The 17,155-nt window shown below is 41.8% G+C and overlaps 2 protein-coding genes across 2 annotated transcripts; both read left to right on the top strand.

Moving 5' to 3' along the window:
* The first annotated feature begins 1,516 nt into the window (after positions 1 to 1,516).
* Positions 1,517 to 9,738, top strand: gcat (glycine C-acetyltransferase). Its single transcript, XM_061224970.1, has 9 exons — positions 1,517 to 1,780; positions 2,864 to 2,994; positions 3,335 to 3,436; positions 4,485 to 4,631; positions 5,250 to 5,404; positions 5,786 to 5,868; positions 6,326 to 6,497; positions 7,282 to 7,403; positions 8,675 to 9,738. Exons 1-9 carry the CDS (start codon positions 1,564 to 1,566, stop codon positions 8,824 to 8,826), a joined length of 1,281 nt encoding a protein of 426 aa, XP_061080954.1. The 5' UTR covers positions 1,517 to 1,563; the 3' UTR covers positions 8,827 to 9,738.
* A 133-nt stretch (positions 9,739 to 9,871) lies between these two features.
* LOC133114120 (polyadenylate-binding protein 1-like) lies at positions 9,872 to 14,696 on the top strand. Its single transcript, XM_061223312.1, has 8 exons — positions 9,872 to 10,622; positions 12,182 to 12,375; positions 12,482 to 12,600; positions 12,774 to 12,913; positions 13,217 to 13,311; positions 13,442 to 13,564; positions 13,780 to 14,190; positions 14,610 to 14,696. The coding sequence occupies exons 1-8, from the start codon at positions 10,430 to 10,432 to the stop codon at positions 14,694 to 14,696; spliced, it is 1,362 nt and encodes a 453-aa protein (XP_061079296.1). The 5' UTR covers positions 9,872 to 10,429.
* Positions 14,697 to 17,155: the final 2,459 nt, after the last annotated feature.

Genomic DNA, 17,155 nt, shown 5'->3' with positions numbered 1-17,155 from the left:
TGGCTCTCAGAGCTTTGACTCAGTATTACACAAAGAAAAGCACACCCTGTTAGGACTCCGTCATGACTCACGAAAACGAGGGTTTATGACAGATAGCCGCGCTGTCTTTGGCTTTATTACATGTATTTTTATGAAGGCTCTGCCCCTCGGTTCCCAGTGTGGATGCAGGAAAATGATCAAGCATTGATTCCGTATCTCTGGCTATGTCTGGATAATTTCAAATGCAACGTTACAGAAGATGATGGTGGCGGGGGTAGAGTTGGTTTGATGATATTACCTGCAGATGTTTTGTTGTTGATGGGTGTGAAGCTGAGGTTGCATTGGTTGATGGTCTTATCGGGTTCCCCCCTTATGTGGAATGGATGAAGGGAAGTGTGATGTTATTATTACTATGATTAGTAAATTGTAAACACTATTCTTTTGATTTAAGCTGCTGGGTAACTTTAATGAGGAATGCTTTCAAAGTGTTATTAAAATGAAAAAATGGGGAAATAATATTATTATTATTATTATTATTATTATTATTATTATTATTATTATTGTACAGTTCGTAGAATATGAAATGCAAGGCTTTTTTCCACAATAAAACTTAACAAAACAATCCCATGTAGTCTTCTTTCCAGCTGTGAGTTTCCAACGGAAAGACCTATCCCAGTACTCCAGTGGCTTTTCAGGATAAGGGACATACTTCATCTTTTGAGTCTTTGTGTTGAGTAAGCTGAAGCACTACTTCAAATACATCTGACATAATAATTTTTTTGTCTGTTTGCTTTTTTTTTGTAAAAATCTAATTAAAAGGGGGGTTTCTGGGTTCAGTTGAATAACTTTCAATTAATTACAAGTTTGCATAACTGTAGAATCAAACCTGAGCTCACCATGTGATGTACTACATTCTTCAATATCCCAGCATATTTCAGCAGTGGGTAGGAACCTTAATGCCTCAGCCAAATGGCTGTAACCTAAATGTCCTATTGTGATCACAGTCCAACTGAGGGTAGTGCCTTTGTGGTAGAGGTGGGAAATCCAAGTTCAGAAAGTAAGTGTAATCACCTGGATTCTTCAGCTTTGTTAATGGGGGGAAATAAAGACATGACTGGACTTTTACTTTCCACCCCCGAATGGTATGGATGTAACCTGAGGATATAGCACAGCAAGGGCTATATTGCACTGGCAGGCACCTGGATTTGGAGGGTGTCCGCACACAAAATATTTGCTGAGAGTGTGTCTAGCTGTCATACCACCGCAATTTCTTGATTGCTTAGCAAATGGCTGCAAAAAGTCCTTTATCAATTCACTGGTGCTGCAGGATGGAACCGCAGGTTAAAAAATAAGATTAAAACTGGTGACCTTAGTCGTAAAAGGTACCAACCCCTGCTATTCTATTTACATTGCTAACTAACCACTGTTTTATTTGATTGGACACGAATCTTTCTACCCTTCATACTGGATTGGTCCTTTCCCCCACGCCCCTTTAGTGCCACGTACTATATCACGTCATCATTATTGGCCACTCCCACACGCTCAAGATTTGGCAGCTGAAAAGCGACAATAGCCAGATTCGCCATGCTCGTCCGTAAGGCTGTCCACAACCTAGGCAACCCCTTACGGGGTATTTTTTGCCCCTCTGTCACCGTGAATCGGAGCCAGACAGCTCTAGCGCAGGCCAGAGCCGTGTTGGAGAACGAGCTGGACACGATTCGAGCCGGTGGCACGTGGAAGGGAGAACGAATTATCACCTCCAAGCAGGGAGCTCATATCAACGTGGATGGCAGTCGTGGTGGTGAGAAAAAAGTCACCGAACTAGCCGAACTGCTTGCTGTCTCTGTTGAAATCTTGCTAAATGCTTGCTGTTTCATCCAATAATAACTTCGCTGTGCACTGATGGCGCACGACATCAGGGAAACCAGAGAAAGTTCGACTGAGGACACGATTTTAATATTTTGTTTGGTCAGCTAGGTTCAATAGACAGTATGTCATCTTAGTTACATAGCCGATGCAAGTTTGATACTCACACATTCGGCGGAGATTAACCTCAATACATCTCAAGCAACGTAATTTATTCTTCCAAAATTAGCTTGGTTGAGGAATATTCATCGATGTTTCGCAGCCTTTATCTTTCCACTATTACCTAAAATCTGAAGTTATAGCATTTAAATTTCGAACAGCAGTTTGTCAATGTTGTCCTGTGAGATGAATGTATCTCATTGATCTAGCTAGCTATATTCAGTACCTCTCTTTGAGGGGGGAAAAAATGCCAGATGCCTTGGAGTGGAGGGTACTGTTATTGATATGATTCGAGGGCAGTATCCGTGTGAGGTCAGTCTCTTTGTGTTAACCTTTTGTTTATGTGCTTGTAAAAGTGCCATTTTGCGCCAACACCCTTGCATTGTACATGGATTTATTGTAAAAGCACCAGCCGGTTTGCTGTCACGTCCTTGTTTTAAGTACAATTCAATTTTTTCACAAAACTGCTTTTGTGTACATTCTGTTCACTGTTCAGTTTGACTACATGCCCCCTTCCCTCTCCCGTGTGCTCTGTATGCTGTAGCTATGCTCCTTTATGCCCAGCAACCCCCTCTTGCTGGGCTTTGACAAATCAACAAGAATAGCAGCCCAGCATATTTACCCTCAACTCAACAACAGGCAATGAAGGTCACCAAATGACCGTTCTCACTTATGGCCTTGTCTGGCCACTTTCCGTAAATTATTTAGGGGGGTGCCAAATTTTTCTAGCTTTATTTCTATTACTATTGTTTTTTGGGCAGGCCTTCTTCTTTCAGTTGAATGTCCAGTGCAGTGTAATCTATGTGCAGTTGGTTGTGACCACCTACCCCTTCTCTCTCCTTCCCTCCCCGCTCTGTAGACATATTGAACTTCTGTGCTAATAACTACCTGGGCCTGTCGAGTCACCCGGAGGTGGTGGAGGCAGGACTCAAGGCTCTACAGCAGTATGGTGCAGGGCTGAGCTCTGTGAGGTTCATCTGTGGGACGCAGGTAATCACATGAATTCAGGACTCTTGTAAAAAAAGGCTGGGTTTCACAATGATTTTGATTAAAAAAACAAAATTAAAAAAACATGGATTCAAGACTGAACTGCAGTGTGAGAATGAGGCTGCCCAATGTGTAAGCTCCACCAAGCTGCCCTGTGGAGGAAAAAAAGATTGTCCAAGGTAGTCTTCTGATTGGCTGGTACAGAGTAGCAATGGCTCAGGTCAGGAAGTCTTACTGTTGCTGTAATCTCAAGTTTCCTGTGAGAGTGTTCAGGGAGTGTGAACCTGATGGTATGTGGACCTGTTTGCATATTGGTTTGACTTTTTTTCTCGTTTTTTTTAAGAGCCTCCATAAGAACCTTGAACGAAAGCTGGCCGAATTCCATGAGCGGGAAGATGCCATCCTCTATGCCAGCTGTTTCGATGCCAACGCTGGGCTCTTTGAGGTGTTGCACAAGAACTCTGTACTCTTTTACCCTGCAGTCTCTGTCATCATTTTGTTACCTCCTCCATGTCGGTCTTGTCATAATCCTGGACTTTTAACCCTCAGTCTATTTTCACCATTTCCCTGAGTTTTTGTAACATTGTTTCAACACTCATCACAGTGTATTTCCCAGTAACGCTTCGTTTCAGTTGAACTTCAGCTTAATCTAGATCGTGGTCTGTGTAATTTTCCCCGTTATTGCATTGTCTGTAAAAAGGTGTGTGTAATTTGATTCAGACTTCTTGGTGTGAAGACAGTCAGGCCAATCAGTCAAGGTGGCCACAAAACAAATTCGGCATGCAACGCATTCAATTCATTTTCTATGGAGAGTCTTGCGGTGCGTGATATTGGCAGTCCGGCAAGTACTGTGTATGTTCGAAAGGTCTGTATTTGTCTATGGTGATCTGCCCGTGCAAATCAATTGTGTTCAGTACAGCTTGCGTGGCTCACAACTAGGATCAAACTTTCAAATGAGGTGTTGCAGATAAAATGTGAATCAAGATTCAGCAACTGTATTGCTTATTTCTCCCCTCAAATGTTTTAGTGGACTGTTTAGGGGGAATAAGTAAGAGTTTATAAATGGCCCACAATATCGTTGTTTTACCAAAACAAACAAAAGCAGTGCTATCCAATCAGGTGCTGAAAGCATTCTGTGGACTATGGGAGCTATCTATCAGACAGACAACTTGGGGCCATGATACATAACCATGTGCAATCTCCGAATTTGGTATGTGAGCACCTTCACACTAATTGTTCAGTTAATTACCTGGGAGAAAAGGAAACCAGGTTTGACTATCCCTAGTGTAAAGTATTGCGTCACCAAGCACTAGGACCTTAACTGGAAAGGCAAATTGGGATTGTAAGCAGTGCAAGGCAGGTTCTAAGACCTGCAAATAAGCAAATAAAATGCTGCTTTTGCCTGTGCAGCTGCTGGCCTGTCTCTTGGTGCATTAATACATTATGTTGTTGGGTGAGGTCACATCCTTAAACTCGTCCCCCCCCTACCCTAGGTTCTGCTTGGTCCAGACGATGCGGTTCTGTCCGATGAGCTGAACCACGCTTCCATCATTGACGGGATCCGGCTGTGCCGAGCCAGGCGGCTGCGGTACCGCCATATGGACCTGAATGACCTGGAGGACCAGCTGAAAGAGGCTCAGGTACCTAAACATGGGCCAGGAGAAGGCTAACCCAGCACCACCCCAGCTATGGCTTTCATGATTTCGTTGAACTTTTACTTCTGCTTAAAGTTTAGCTTGTCGCTCTGACTCTTGTTCACCACAACGCTAAACAAGTGTCGGCTGTGTAACTTTTACTCATTCCTTTGACATCAGAATAATCACATTTTATTTAGAAGTTATATTGGGAAGTTAAGGTCTCCTCACAAGGAAATGTATTAGTTGTTGAAAGATACATAGTTTAAGCTAGTTCAGACCTGTGGGAAGAACATGCAAAAGATTTGACAAATTGTAACTACCGTTGATTCTGGAGTAGAACATAGAGCACAGCTGCTGTGCTTCTTGGGATTATAGCAGTGACTTGAGAAGCATAACTAGCAATACCAAATTGGTGAGGAAAATTTGATCTCAAAGAGAAAGGTAGCATAGTTCTTATGATAATGGCCCGTTACAACGGACTGCTTTTCAGCTTTGGCATAGTTTTCTACATACTTGCATTGTAGCAGTGGCACAAGTTCATAGAAACTGGTATCTCCTCTGAGAGTCTGTTTTAGGGACATTGGCATTTTGTGTAAGCCCCACCCCACTCTCTTCCTCCAGTCGTCCCGGCTACGCCTCATAGTCACAGATGGCGTCTTCTCCATGGATGGCGACGTGGCGCCCCTGAAAGAGATCTGCGACCTGGCTGACCGCTACAAAGCCATGGTCTTCATCGACGAGTGCCATGCCACAGGCTTCCTGGGCCCCCGCGGCAGGTGGGGGAGGGGCAGGGAATGGAGAGGAAGACAGTGAAATGTTTATAAAGTTAACTCGTGAAGGCATAACGGAATTCACAAATTGCCCTTTAGTATTTTACGCTGACCATCTATTCATGAGGAATACCATTTTAACAGTTGGTGCTCTTGTATTAACCAGGACGGAGTAACTGAGCTTAAATAAGAATAAGGAGGAATAAGACCTAAAAATAAGACCTAAAAAATGTGACAGTCCACTTCACCACATAAGCATTTCTGAGTATTCATTATTTGTTTAATCCTTAACATAGCATATCTTATAAATGAGCATTATAGCCAATTATACTGTTGTATATTATTCACCCATTTATGAGACTGATCTGGCTGGTTTTTTGTTCGTAGAGGCACAGATGAGATGCTTGGAGTTATGGACAGAGTTCATATCGTCAACTCCACTCTGGGGAAAGCACTGGGAGGAGCGGCTGGTGAGTTCCGTCTTTGTTCTCATTGGTCAGAATGCTTCTCCGCTTTCACAGCATGCAGTTCATCTTATTAAATCTTCTCATTGATATCATATTATATATATTTATATCATTTATCTTATATCATGCAGGTAATAACTTATTTCAAATCCCAGAAACAATATCTGGCAAGTGTGAAATAACCTTGTACAATCTTTTCTTATGCAAATGTTTTTTCCCTGTTGAAAAGCATGGCATTTCAGCTGTTCAAAAAAACAGTAACTATGTTAGCCCACAAGTGGTTCAGATGGTAAAAGCAAACAACACTATCTGTAGTAACATGTGGTCTGTAGGGTGTGAAATGCTTTGTTGGCAAGAGGCACAGTTTGGAGCAGAAAGAGGGGCTAAGGTTGTTTGAAAACAAAGTGCTAACATTTTGTGTATTTTCCTTGCACTTAAATAGCTTGATCTCCCCCCACAGGTGGCTACACTGTGGGTCCTAAACAATTAATTGACCTGCTGAGGCAACGTTCACGCCCGTACCTCTTCTCCAACTCCGTCCCCCCTCCTGTAGTGGGCTGTTCCACCCGAGCTGTGGAACTCCTCCTGGAATCCAGTGAGATTGCACAGTCCATGACGGCCAAAACCATGAGGTGAGAGCTAAAGGGGATTTCTCTGGTTTGGTGGCTGTTAGCCAAATGCGTGTACACTGTATACATAGTGTTCCCAGCTTATACAACCGCCACAAGCCGCTATCCATTCACTAAAACCTAAAAATAAACCTACCCAATGTTTGTCTTGCTAAAGGGTGGTGCTTGCACAAGGCAAAGGAAAGTGTTCTTGAGTTTTATTGACTATTGAAATGACTATACATTTTTTTTTTCTAATTTATTTTTTTTTTAAGTAGAAAAACTTCAATAGCAAAACATGTCAAAGATGGATATATCAGTATGCTTCAAGGAACAGTTCTACAAAAAAAAGATTCTTGCCCACAAAATTGTTCTTTCACTTTTAAATAGATGCTGGTGCATTCACACAAATTACACACAATTTATGCGTCACTCCACAGTGCTACGTTATGCAAGGCTTGGCTTTCCTTGTCAAAGGTAATGCTAAAAAAACACTAAATGGCTGCCTACACAAAAAATGCATCGCCGTTTATAGAACCATTGCAGAATTTTAGTTGTGGCCATTGTTTCATCCAGTCTAGCTGTTCATTGGCTGGATGCTACTTTTTCCATTGTGCCTCTGACTTGCCACAGGATGTCTATACAAGTGTAGTTCTTCCTTCCAAATGTGTACCAAAAAATTTAAGATGCTGGTTATATTTTTAATCCAAGAGTAATAAGACATAAGAATTGATCTAGTGTGAATAATTTGAGATTTAAGGATGTTTTGTGTGCGTAGACTAACGGCGAGTTCTTTCTTCTCCCTCAGGTTCAGAGACTCCATGACTGCTGCTGGGTTCACCATCTCCGGCAAGGCCCATCCCATCTGTCCCGTCATGCTGGGGGACGCTCGGCTGGCCTCCCAAATGGCTGACGACATGCTGAAACTCGGTGAGGGCGTGAGGCAGACCGACTGGAATAACCTTTCATACATGCACTTTAAAGGCCAGTCTCCACCAAACAGCCGAGACCAGATGAGACTAGAGAAGACTCTCGGAACGTCCGTGTGTATGGACAAGGCAGTTCACACCAAAGCGCAGAGTAAACAAATAAATGACTGTTTCCATGACGAACTGAGTTATCTAACGTTAAGTCACTAATTGTTCTAAAACTTAAAGATTTAAGACATACTCAGTTTTCGACAGCCGCCGAGAGCCGTTGTATAAAACTGGACAGTTCACAGCGATAAAACTTTCTTCTAAAGACGTTCTTTTAAAACCGTCTCGTCTTGTCATGGCTGTTTGGTGGAGACTGGGCTTTACATACTATCAGTGAGCAGGTGAAGGGGCCTTCCTCTGGTTAGTGGTGTCAAAGTTTACAACCTCCCACACCCAATTCCAGTCCCTCCTCCGCACATTTTAGGGCACGGGAAGGAAAACTCACACAGGATCCTCAGACATCTGTTCTCTTGACTCCTCTCTATCACCCCCTCCCTCTAATTTCTCTCAGGGCCCAGTAACTGAAATGATGCATAAAGCATGGGCTGTTTCATAAAGCAAATTCAGATTATATTCATGTTTGGTGTCATTTTGCACGTCTCAGTGCAAATGGTGCAATGGTCTAATTTCCATAGCAGTATACCTAGGATTTAATAACCATCCTGGAACCTAGGGAAACCCTAATACCCACCACCTGGGGGAGCTAGGTCTCTAAATCCCAAGTGGCTAATTTTTTATTTTGGACCTTTTGGAATTTGGACGTTTTTTGGATTGAGATCAAAGGCCCGGTTTGTGCTCTTAAGCAGGGGAAACTAAGAATCTGGGAACTTCTGCAGCCAGACTCCCACGCACATAGTATGTGTAGTTTTTGTATGACTTTTAAGACTCTAATTTGGTTAATATTTTAATTTGTAATGTAATCGACTTTAATAACCTGCCTGTTAAAACTTGATCTGTGTGGTTTCGCTTACTGAACACACTGTTATCCAGGTAATGCATGGACACCCCCCTCGAGCTGGTCTGTGCTTATTGTATTGCGGAGGATAGCAAACGTAGACCTTTGTTGTTATGTCACTCTTCTTCGTTCATTCATGTCGATATGTTCCTTACACACCGTTAATGCAGAAGACCCCAGTTTTCGATCCCACTGAATCTTCCATCATTCCAGGCCAGCGCATCCCTCTCTGAGGCTGACCCTTCTCCCTTTTTTAAACTGTTTTTCAGGGGTTTATGTGATCGGCTTCTCCTACCCCGTGGTTCCGAAGGGGAAAGCCCGGATCAGGGTGCAGATCTCCGCAGCGCACTCTGACGAGGACATTGACCGCTGCGTGGAGGCGTTCATTCAGACGGGAAGGAAACATGGCGTGGTGTCCTAAACAGAGCAGTGCCGCTAGGAAATTTGAAGGGCTATAACAACAAGAATGTGACCAACCGATACCACAGACTGTTACAAAGTTTGTTACAAAGTACAGCTTTTCTTTTTTTTTATGTCTTTTTTTATTTTCTCCCTTGTGTTGAATTGGAACTATAAGCCCCTAGTTCAGGCTTATAAAAGTTATGGAGGACTGCTGGAGACTTTTTTTTTAATATATATATAAACTTTTGTTATAAAACAACAGATCTTATATATGAAGGAATCATTGTTGACAAGGGACAGAAAACAAGGTTTACATTGCTTCATGTGCCTGAGAGCTAGGCATGTTTAATTCAAGTATGCATTTCCCTCTCCTACCAGGGTGGAACATTGACAGTAAGGACTGTGGGGAGGCAGTGCGTACCTGCAAACATATTTGTGAATGTGATAATATCCACAAACACCAGGGGGCAGCAGTCCATCAAACGACAACTAGAAATTTTGCAACATAAAAATGAAGCGGCAATGGATTTATACATCCCCAGACACCTGTAGCATTCTGTTGCTCATTTTCAAGAGAAACAGAATGTTCCTCCGTGTCCAGGAATGGGGGGAAAAAAACTTGTCGTTCTGTCTTGTCTGAAAGTACATCAGGCTATAGGCTAATGTTGACAGCTTGTGGTATAGGTTGGGAGCTGGGCTTGTTAGCATAAAGCCTCTAGCTTTGATCTCTGGTAGGTAAACGCGAAAGATAGCCGCCCTGAACAACAGACCTGGGACAAATGTGTCAAACCATCCATGCATAAAATTTAAGAAAATAATATTTTTGAGCATATTACAAGGTTTGACCAATTTAAGCAAGTAAATATCTGGGTAGGTTTTTCACATTGTATTCAATGAAAACAATCAGTATTAAAAAATGAATACAAATTGACACGGATTGTGTGTGTGTATGTTTTAAATTGAACTGGATTGTGCCATTTCATCTCTGGTTTAGAAACAAAGGTGCTTAAGTCAGTAAGTGCATTCAGGAAAGTTCAGCATTCATCACTACAGGTCCAAAAGCTAATTACAGAGGAACTAACGGTCATATCCGCCATTTTCACGTCTATTGACGTGTACTTGGCTAACTCCTGGCAGCAAATCCAGGAAGGTTATTTTATACGTTGTACTTGAATATACAATGTCCACACCATTACTAACGCCCAGTTTGTGTTTAGTTTAACCTGATGGGGTTGAATGATTGAAAACATGAACACTTAAATAAGTGACAAGCTTGATGTTTAACAGGGCACGTTAGCTGGTTAGAGTAGGCCTATTAGTTAGCTAACCTACGGCAGTTGTTTACAGCATTTTACCATGGGCAAAATGTACGCATACTATGACATGCTCGAATATAAACGTGTCACAATAAGCATAGAACAAGACGTCATAAGATCAAGCAAAGTCTTATAAAAAGTCCGCTCGCTAACGCAACCATTCAACGCCGAATTAACTTAACTGTAGTTACACTGTGAAACGTTTGCTTCATATAATTAGAATTGTATTCATTTATTTTATAAATTATATTCATTTTATCCTTTTGCCTATTTTCATAACCTTTGGAACTGGACGGGAATGCAACGATGAGCACGAGTGCTCCCAATTACCTGGACAACACGTTGTATGTGGGAGACCTGCATCATGCCGTGACTGAAGGCATTCTTTTTGACAAATTCAGCCGAGCTGGATCAGTGAAGTCCATACGAGTGTGCAGGAACTTGATTACTCGCCGTTCCCTTGGATACGCGTACGTCAACTTCCGAGAAGCAGCTGGTGGTGAGTCCGACTATTACAGCTAGCGTATGTAATTAAGGTGGATGGATTTTTAAGGAAGCTAGCAACGTAGACAAATCGGTGTGGTGTATATGCCACAAACCAGATCAGCCCTCCAACATTGTCCCAATCATGGAATAAATAACGCACACGACCTGTATTGTCAGCTTCTGTCCATTCGCCAGCTAGCTGTCAGTAGTTTACAACTACATCGGACATTATAGTCTAGTCTATGATACCACTCCAGAAGCAGCCATGCAAGCCCAAGTTATGACAGCTCGATGTTTTGGATCATGACCAGATCCCTTCTTTCGCCACACTTTGGCCTTTCCATCACTTTAATCTTGGTCACTCTCATCAGTCCATAAAACCTTGTTCCAGGCCTGGTTTGTCTGATACAAAAGGTGATGTTCTAAGTTGCTTAACAAATCAAGATAAAAATACCAGGAAATAAAAGCTGAAATTTTGATCCGTCATCTCTTGTATATCTTTTGGCCTCAAACTCAATTGTCTTCAGTGTATAGCAAAACCAAGAATTGACCTTGCTGTTCCAATACTTTTTGAAGGGACTGTATACATTTGGAGGGGACTGTATACATACCTTTTCCTGTCTGTAGGACCTAAAAAGTATGGTTTACTTCCTGAAAAGTTTGCTCGCGAATACACTCAGTGAACTTTGGGTCCAATCATAGTCCAATAGATCAACAAGAGGCTGGGGCTTTTTATTACAAGGGCCTTATGACACTTCCACCGTATTGATAGAAAATGGCATGAGAGTACTTTGTCTGCTCTATGTTTCGTAGACACTGCATATTTTGAGGACACACTAGTTTAATGCATTTAATGTTGTAATATTTCAGCTGTTATGTATGTTAGATGCTATAATAAGACCACAACAATGGGCAACATTACGTTGTAGTTTCAATAGAGCAATGTGTCAGCATAACATGTTAGCAGGTGACAGCTTCAAAATTCATGGTTGAGATATGAATTTGAGTAATTTAACCCATTGAAAACGAAATCCCAATGGGAAAAAAAGCATTTGAAATCTGCAGAGGGAACCCCAGGTTGTCATCACTGTAACGGCTGGTTTACTCCAATTTTCATTCAATGTTAAACATTCAATTTATGAAGTATAAACCGAATGTCATTGCGACCAGCGATGTTGCTGGTTGCAGCAACGGTCGCCCAATAAGAGTATAAACCAGCCTTAACGCTATTGATGATGTGACATTTAATGCAGTAGATATAAACAAGAATTGCAAAGTGATGTATGTATGTCTAGATGAACCCCAAAATGGGTACAGCTATTATGTACTGATTTAAACAAATCAGTGTTTTGTTACAGTGGAAGGTCTTTTAGATCATAAATGCAAATGATGCTAGGAGCCTTGAAGCCTTGCTGTCACTTTGCTTCATACATTCAAATATTTAAATATTTATTTAGTTTGCTTAATTACTTGGAAATACTCCTCTGCACTATGCACATTTGTCCTGATTGTAGGGCTTGTGAGGTTTCTATTTTTGAGTTCTCTCCCCCCCCCCCACCCCCCCAACTTCAGCGGAGAACGCTCTGAAGACCATGAACTTTGAACTCATCATGGGCAAGCCCATCCGTATCATGAGGTCCCAGCGTGATTCCTCTCTCAGGAAGAGTGGAATGGGCAACATTTTTGTTGGGAACCTGGAGAAATCCATCGACAACCAGGCCCTCTACAACATGTTCTCACGCTTTGGCAACATCCTGTCCTGCAAGGTATTCACCAAGAAGATCTAAAGAGCAAAGAGTGCATATGCTGTTAATAAATGTCATTTTTCAGTATAACATGCAACAAAATGTGACAAATCTCCTTTCTATGAAGGTGGTGGCCTGCAGTGATGGAGGCTCAAAGGGACACGGCTTTGTGCACTTTGAGACCCTTGAGGCCGCCGAAAATGCTATTAGTGAAATGAGCGGCAAACTGTTCAACAACAGAAAAGTGTGAGTGTGTTGATCTGTTTATGTGCTATGCATGTGCTAATCTGAGCACAGCAGAATGATACCCAGAGAACAAATTCTCAAATCAACCCTGTACGGCTGACACCCCTCATGTGCTTTGGATGTTGGATGTGCTTTGGCAGTATTTGAGGGAAAACTGCTCTGCTGTTCTTCAGGTTTGTTGAGCACTTCAAATCGCACCAAGAGCGAGTAAATGAGACGGGAGACAAAGAGAAGGACTTCACTAACATCTACATCAAGAACATTGCTAAGGACATGAATGCCAAAAGACTGAAGGAGACATTTGGAAAATATGGTCTGCACAATAGAAACATTTTATTTTTTGGTGTGGTGCGAATCATAACCCTTTCAGTCTCAAGAGTACCATATGGGGGGGGGGGGGGGGGCACTCTCTTATACCTTTTCAACCAATCAAAATGACTGTTAAACTATTGTTTTGAGCCCCTATTAAAATCCTAAACTTTCTCAATTTTCTCAACCAAAGCCAAAACCTCTTGGAATTTGGGTGGAGCCACTTCATATTTGGCTTGGGATTGATAGGGGTTAATGTGACTCATTGTGATCTATGAAATGAGTAACTATTGCACCCTTTGTGCAGGCCCAACAGTGAGTGTACGAGTCGTGACTGATAACTATGGAAATTCCAAAGGCATTGGGTTTGTCAGCTATCAGAGGCACAGGGATGCAAAGAGGGTGAGCAGACCTGAGATGAAAAAATGCAATCTTTTATTAAATAATACATCTTTTTGACCAAGATAGTTTCAAGTATCATTTTGTGTACAGTGCTGTGTATCATCAGAAATGTGCTGTTTGACTGGTTCAGGCAGTGGACAACATGAATGGGACAGAGATCAACGGGAGGCGGATCTATGTGGCATGTGCTCAAAAATGGGCAGAGCGGAAGCTTGAAGAGAAGAAACAGGGAACCATGACAACCAACTGCCAGGTTTGTGCACTCAATAAAAATCCCTTCTCTTATTTCTATTTTGAGAAACAAAGGAGGAGGAGCAAAGGCAATCATTTAAATCAGTAAATAACCTTTTGCAAAGCCAGTTGCGGTTGAGAATTTCACTTGTTGGATTGAGATCCCTGCTCTAAAGAATAAGTTATTTGACACTGAGCTATAGGGGACTCAAAAAAAGCTGTCTTCCCCCCTACTAGGTGACCGCAAAAGGTGACTACAGACAGACCAGCAAGTCCCTGCACAAAAATGGCTGCATTGTTCAGCAAAAAGATATGAACATTGCCAACAAGCAGGCCCTGTTAAACCCTGTTATGAACGTCCACCAGCCTGAGCCAAGCCTGTCCATCACCAACAACCAGCATTGCCAACCTCCTATCATTGGCCGCTGTCAGCCTGTGCCAATCCCAACCATCAACAGTCAGCAGCCTGTGCAGACCAGCAAGTCCCTGCACAAAGAGGGCTGCCTTGTTCAGCAAGAAGATATGAACATTCAGATGATGGCCAACAAGCAGGCCCTGTCAAACCCTGTTATGAATGTCTACCAGCCCAGCCTGTCTATCACCAACAACCAGCATTGCCAACCTCTTTTAATTCTGAACTCCTACTTTGTTTATTTACTTATTTTTTTATTCATTAATTTATCATTTTTTATTTATTTTAGCATTCTGTCATTTAAATCTTCATTTTAATCTAAATGGTGTGTATTTGTTGTCATTGTTTGCCTTCTGTTCAATCACATTGCATGGAAATCACTTTGAACTACATTTACTTGCATGAAAAGCGCTATACAAATAAAGTTTAATTCATTGATTGAAATTTCTCTCATTGGCCCCTGCCCGCCTGTGCCAATCTCAGCCATTACAAATGACCAACCTGTGCCAGTCAACAAGCAGGCCCTGTCAAATCCTGTTATGTCCACCAGCCTGAGCTAAGCCAAACCGTTACCAACAACCAGTCATGAATCCTAACCAGCTTCAGCCAAATTGTTTGGCTCATAACTACCACTCCTGTCATTGGCCCATGCCAGCCTGTGCCAATCCCAGCCATCAACAGGTATCAGCCTGTGCTAAATTCTGCCGTGACAAAGGACAAGCTTTGCCAGTGCAGACCATAACCTACCAGCCTGTGCCAATAAATGAGACTCAGTGTGATCTATGATATAAGAAACTATAGCATCCTTTTTTCAGGCCCAACTGCGAGTCATTCCCTACTAAAACATAGTGTAATTCCAGTACTCCAGGACCAGTTTCATTTACAGATTTACATATCTTTCCTGGCCCCCCACTCCCCCAAGCCCACTGCTTCAGGATCATGATGCCACCCCTTGCCCAGGTGTCTGACCCAATGACCTACCAGAAATTTGTTAGGCAATGAACCAGCAGTTGGATGATTGGAAGGGCTAGTATGTTGTTTCCCTCAGTTCTGTTGCGAAAAAGTGTGTGCACTTCTCCCTACAGATGCACATAATTCTATGCATTGGCCTAGAGGCCTGCCAGTATTTGCAGCAGACTAAAAACACACCTTTTCAAACTGTACCTTAGTCCTCCCTCCTGATTTCCCCCGCCCCTCTTTCTGATATCCCTATCCCTCTTGTCTAAACCAAACCCCCCCCCCAAAAAAAAAAAAAAAAAAAAATTGCACTTATGATGACTATGTGTTTAGAACAGTACTTCATGTGTATTTTACTAATTATCGATGTGATGCTTTAACTTGTGGAAGAACCTATGCACTTGTAAGTCACTTTGGATTAAAAGCGTCTGCTAAATGACAAAAATGTAAATGTAAATGTAAATGCAATGAGTGGTGTAATCCACTTTGGTTGTGCTGCTGGTGTAGATTACTCTCAGGAGGACGTGAACATGCACCGTCTGTTTAGGATTCATCATCAAAACATTATTGTCCTGATTCTAAATTACAAGTCAGTTTTGTTTAGTTCCAAGGTCTTATGACCTTTTCAAATCCCAATTTCTTGAGTGTTAGCAAATGCAGAGCAAGCTACAATGACCAAAGCAAGTGCAGATTAAGCTATGGCTATCAAAGCAAATGCAGAGGAAACTGTGACTATCAAAGCAAATGCAGAGGAAACTGTGACTACCAAAGCGAATGCAGAGGAGACTTAATCTAAATGACTATGTGACTATGCATTGGTATTGCACACAATCAGACTAACAACTGGACTGGTGACCTGTCCAGGGTGTATTCCTGCCTTTCACCCAATGGGATAGGCTCCAGCCCCCCTACGACCCTGTTCAGGATAAGCAGGTTAGGCTAATGAATGAATTAATGAATTAATGAATATATATATATATTGATATTGATATACATCTAGTTGCTCCCTGAGCCTGATAGTGATGTATCATTAGAAAATCTAATATAATTGTGGAGGGCCTTCTAAATCACACCTATAGAGAGACACTTGAAGATCATTACAGATGGTTCAAAGGATCCACAGATTGGTAAAGCAGGTAGGTTTTGGGGTATATATATATAGAGCCTTTTGAGATCCAAAAAGGTGTGCGTGTTTCAGATGGATTATCTGTCTATGCCACTGAATTACTGGCAATAATCTGGCCTTCATGGTGGTTAGAGGCACATCCAAGTATGGCTATTATTTGTTCAGACTCAGCTGCAGCCTTGATGACACTTGAAAACAGAGCATCAGAATGCACACTGGGTAACATTTTAATTTGCAATATTGAATGTAATGATCAAAATAACAATATCATGAAAGCAATAGGCGATGTCACTGAAGGTGAATTCGTGTAATCCTTGGTCTCCTGGGCTGAGAGGCGATCTGTGCAATCGGTCAATGGAGAGTAATTCGTTCAGTGTGAAGAAATCTTTGAAGTCAAAAGTACGGTCCAAAATAATACAATTTGGCCACGGTAAATTCATAGTTTTGAATCAACTTCATTTGGGAAATTTACTTTTTAGCACCTTAACAGTTGACAAAACTGCAATACCTCGAGTAACCACTGGAGCTTGCGAGCTTCTCAGACAATAGCAATCCCTTGCCCCATGGTCAAGAAAATGCTAACGAACAATATATATTTCCGAAGGGAATGACGACTACATTATATGACTGTTCGTTTGTTGCAAACAACTGTCAATACTCAAAGAAGTTAATCAGTTTGGTTCCACCAAGTGAACTGAAATGGTTTCACCCATACTGTAGAAAAAATGTTTGGTTTCACCCCCACGGAGTGACTACATCCTGAACGTGTTGGAGTATTGATGCAAAAACTCCTACTTAGCGCCTGTCATGGATTCTCCAATAGATTCCAGGTCCTTTTAGTCTTGTGATGCTGCCCCAGAAGCCATTAGCGATTTTAACCACTTACAGCATGTATCGTTGCAACAACCGATTCATTTTTATACGGAAGTATTGGATATTATTTCCGTTTTTCATGCACGAATCGATATTAAATATATCAAGGGGGTTATAAGTAAATGCATGGATCTTTAAAAATCATTACATATGTAAGTTAATGGAGAATGTTTACCTAAGAACAGATTTAGACACTTTCATTGTCCATATTAATTGTTCCATGTAGATAGCAATATAATCAAATT

This window comes from Conger conger, chromosome 16 (assembly GCF_963514075.1).
Source record: "Conger conger chromosome 16, fConCon1.1, whole genome shotgun sequence".
In the NCBI taxonomy this organism is placed as follows: Eukaryota; Metazoa; Chordata; class Actinopteri; order Anguilliformes; family Congridae; genus Conger; species Conger conger.
Note: the sequence above shows the minus strand (reverse complement) of the source record. Positions and strands in the feature narration are given on the sequence as shown.